A 990-nucleotide genomic window follows, 5' to 3' on the forward strand; every position below is an offset into this window, starting at 1 on the left:
TCCTGCTGCTGCAGTGGAAGGATAGCAGTAGGGATGTTAAGATGTACGAGGGGCAGCAACAGGAACAAAGAAACGATGGCGTTACTCTGCCGCGCGCTGCTGATATTTGCTGCTGCTGCTGCTGCTGCTGTTGCTGCTGGTGCTGCTCCTTCAGAGCAGTTCGTGTTCTGCTGTGGGTGACGTACTTGCTGCTACAAGCTTGCTGCTGCTGCTGCTGCTGCTGCAGAGGAAGGCGCGTCTCCTGCCCTGGATGATTTGGAAGCATCTGCTGCTGCTGCTGCTACTGCTGAGGACACGGGACCTCTGAGCCTGCTGCTGCAGCAAATGGCAAGTCTCCCCTGATCCCTAATGCAGCAGCAGCAGTAGCAGCAGCAGTAGCAGCAGCAATAGCGACCGCAAATATTGCAGCTGAATTAGGGCAGAAACCGCGGACCGTGCATGGCGAGACGGACCTTGCTGCGGCTGCTGTTGCTGCTGCTGCTGCTGATGCTGCTGCTGCTGCTGTTGTTGCTGCTGCCGCTGTTACAGTTGGCTCCCGAGGCCCCGTTGCCTTCTTCTATAGACTTCGCGTCTCCAGTGGCAGCAGCAGAACAAGCAGCAGCCGCTGCAGTGGAGGCAGCAGCAGCAGCAGCAGCAACAGCGGCCGGTGGTGACTGGCCCCCCCGAAGCAGCAGCTGCAGCAGCAGCAGCAGCAGCAGCAGCAGCAGCAGCAGCTGCAGCAGCCCTGCGCTGCAGTGTGGGCTGCAGCTTCTGGCTGATATATCCGAACTTCAAAAAGAAGCAGAAGAAGCTCTAGAGCTCTGCCACCAGGGGCCCCCCTGGCTAGGGGGCCCCCCACCTGGGGGCCCCCAAACAGAAATACCCCCTTGGGGGGTACCCAGGGGCCCCCCAGACCCTGGGGCCCCAGGGGCCCCCGGGGCCCCAGAACCCTCAGGGGCCCCCGGGGCCCCCGGGGCCCTCGGGGCCCCAGGGGCCCCCGGGGCCCCCGGG

General features: G+C 63.3%; 1 protein-coding gene across 1 annotated transcript in view; it reads right to left on the reverse strand.

Moving 5' to 3' along the window:
* Nucleotides 1-150: 150 nt before the first annotated feature.
* Nucleotides 151-990, reverse strand: part of ETH_00037525 (uncharacterized protein) — a gene marked incomplete at both ends in the record, with an annotated part of 1,660 nt that continues 820 nt past the window's right edge. The window contains 2 exons of the mRNA XM_013375984.1: nucleotides 151-338; nucleotides 434-604. Coding sequence (XP_013231438.1) covers nucleotides 151-338; nucleotides 434-604 — 359 coding nt within the window. The remainder of the gene's footprint in view (nucleotides 339-433; nucleotides 605-990) is intronic.

This window comes from Eimeria tenella, genomic scaffold (genome assembly GCF_000499545.2).
Source record: "Eimeria tenella Houghton genomic scaffold, Eth_scaff3057, whole genome shotgun sequence".
Lineage (NCBI taxonomy): Eukaryota > Apicomplexa > Conoidasida > Eucoccidiorida > Eimeriidae > Eimeria > Eimeria tenella.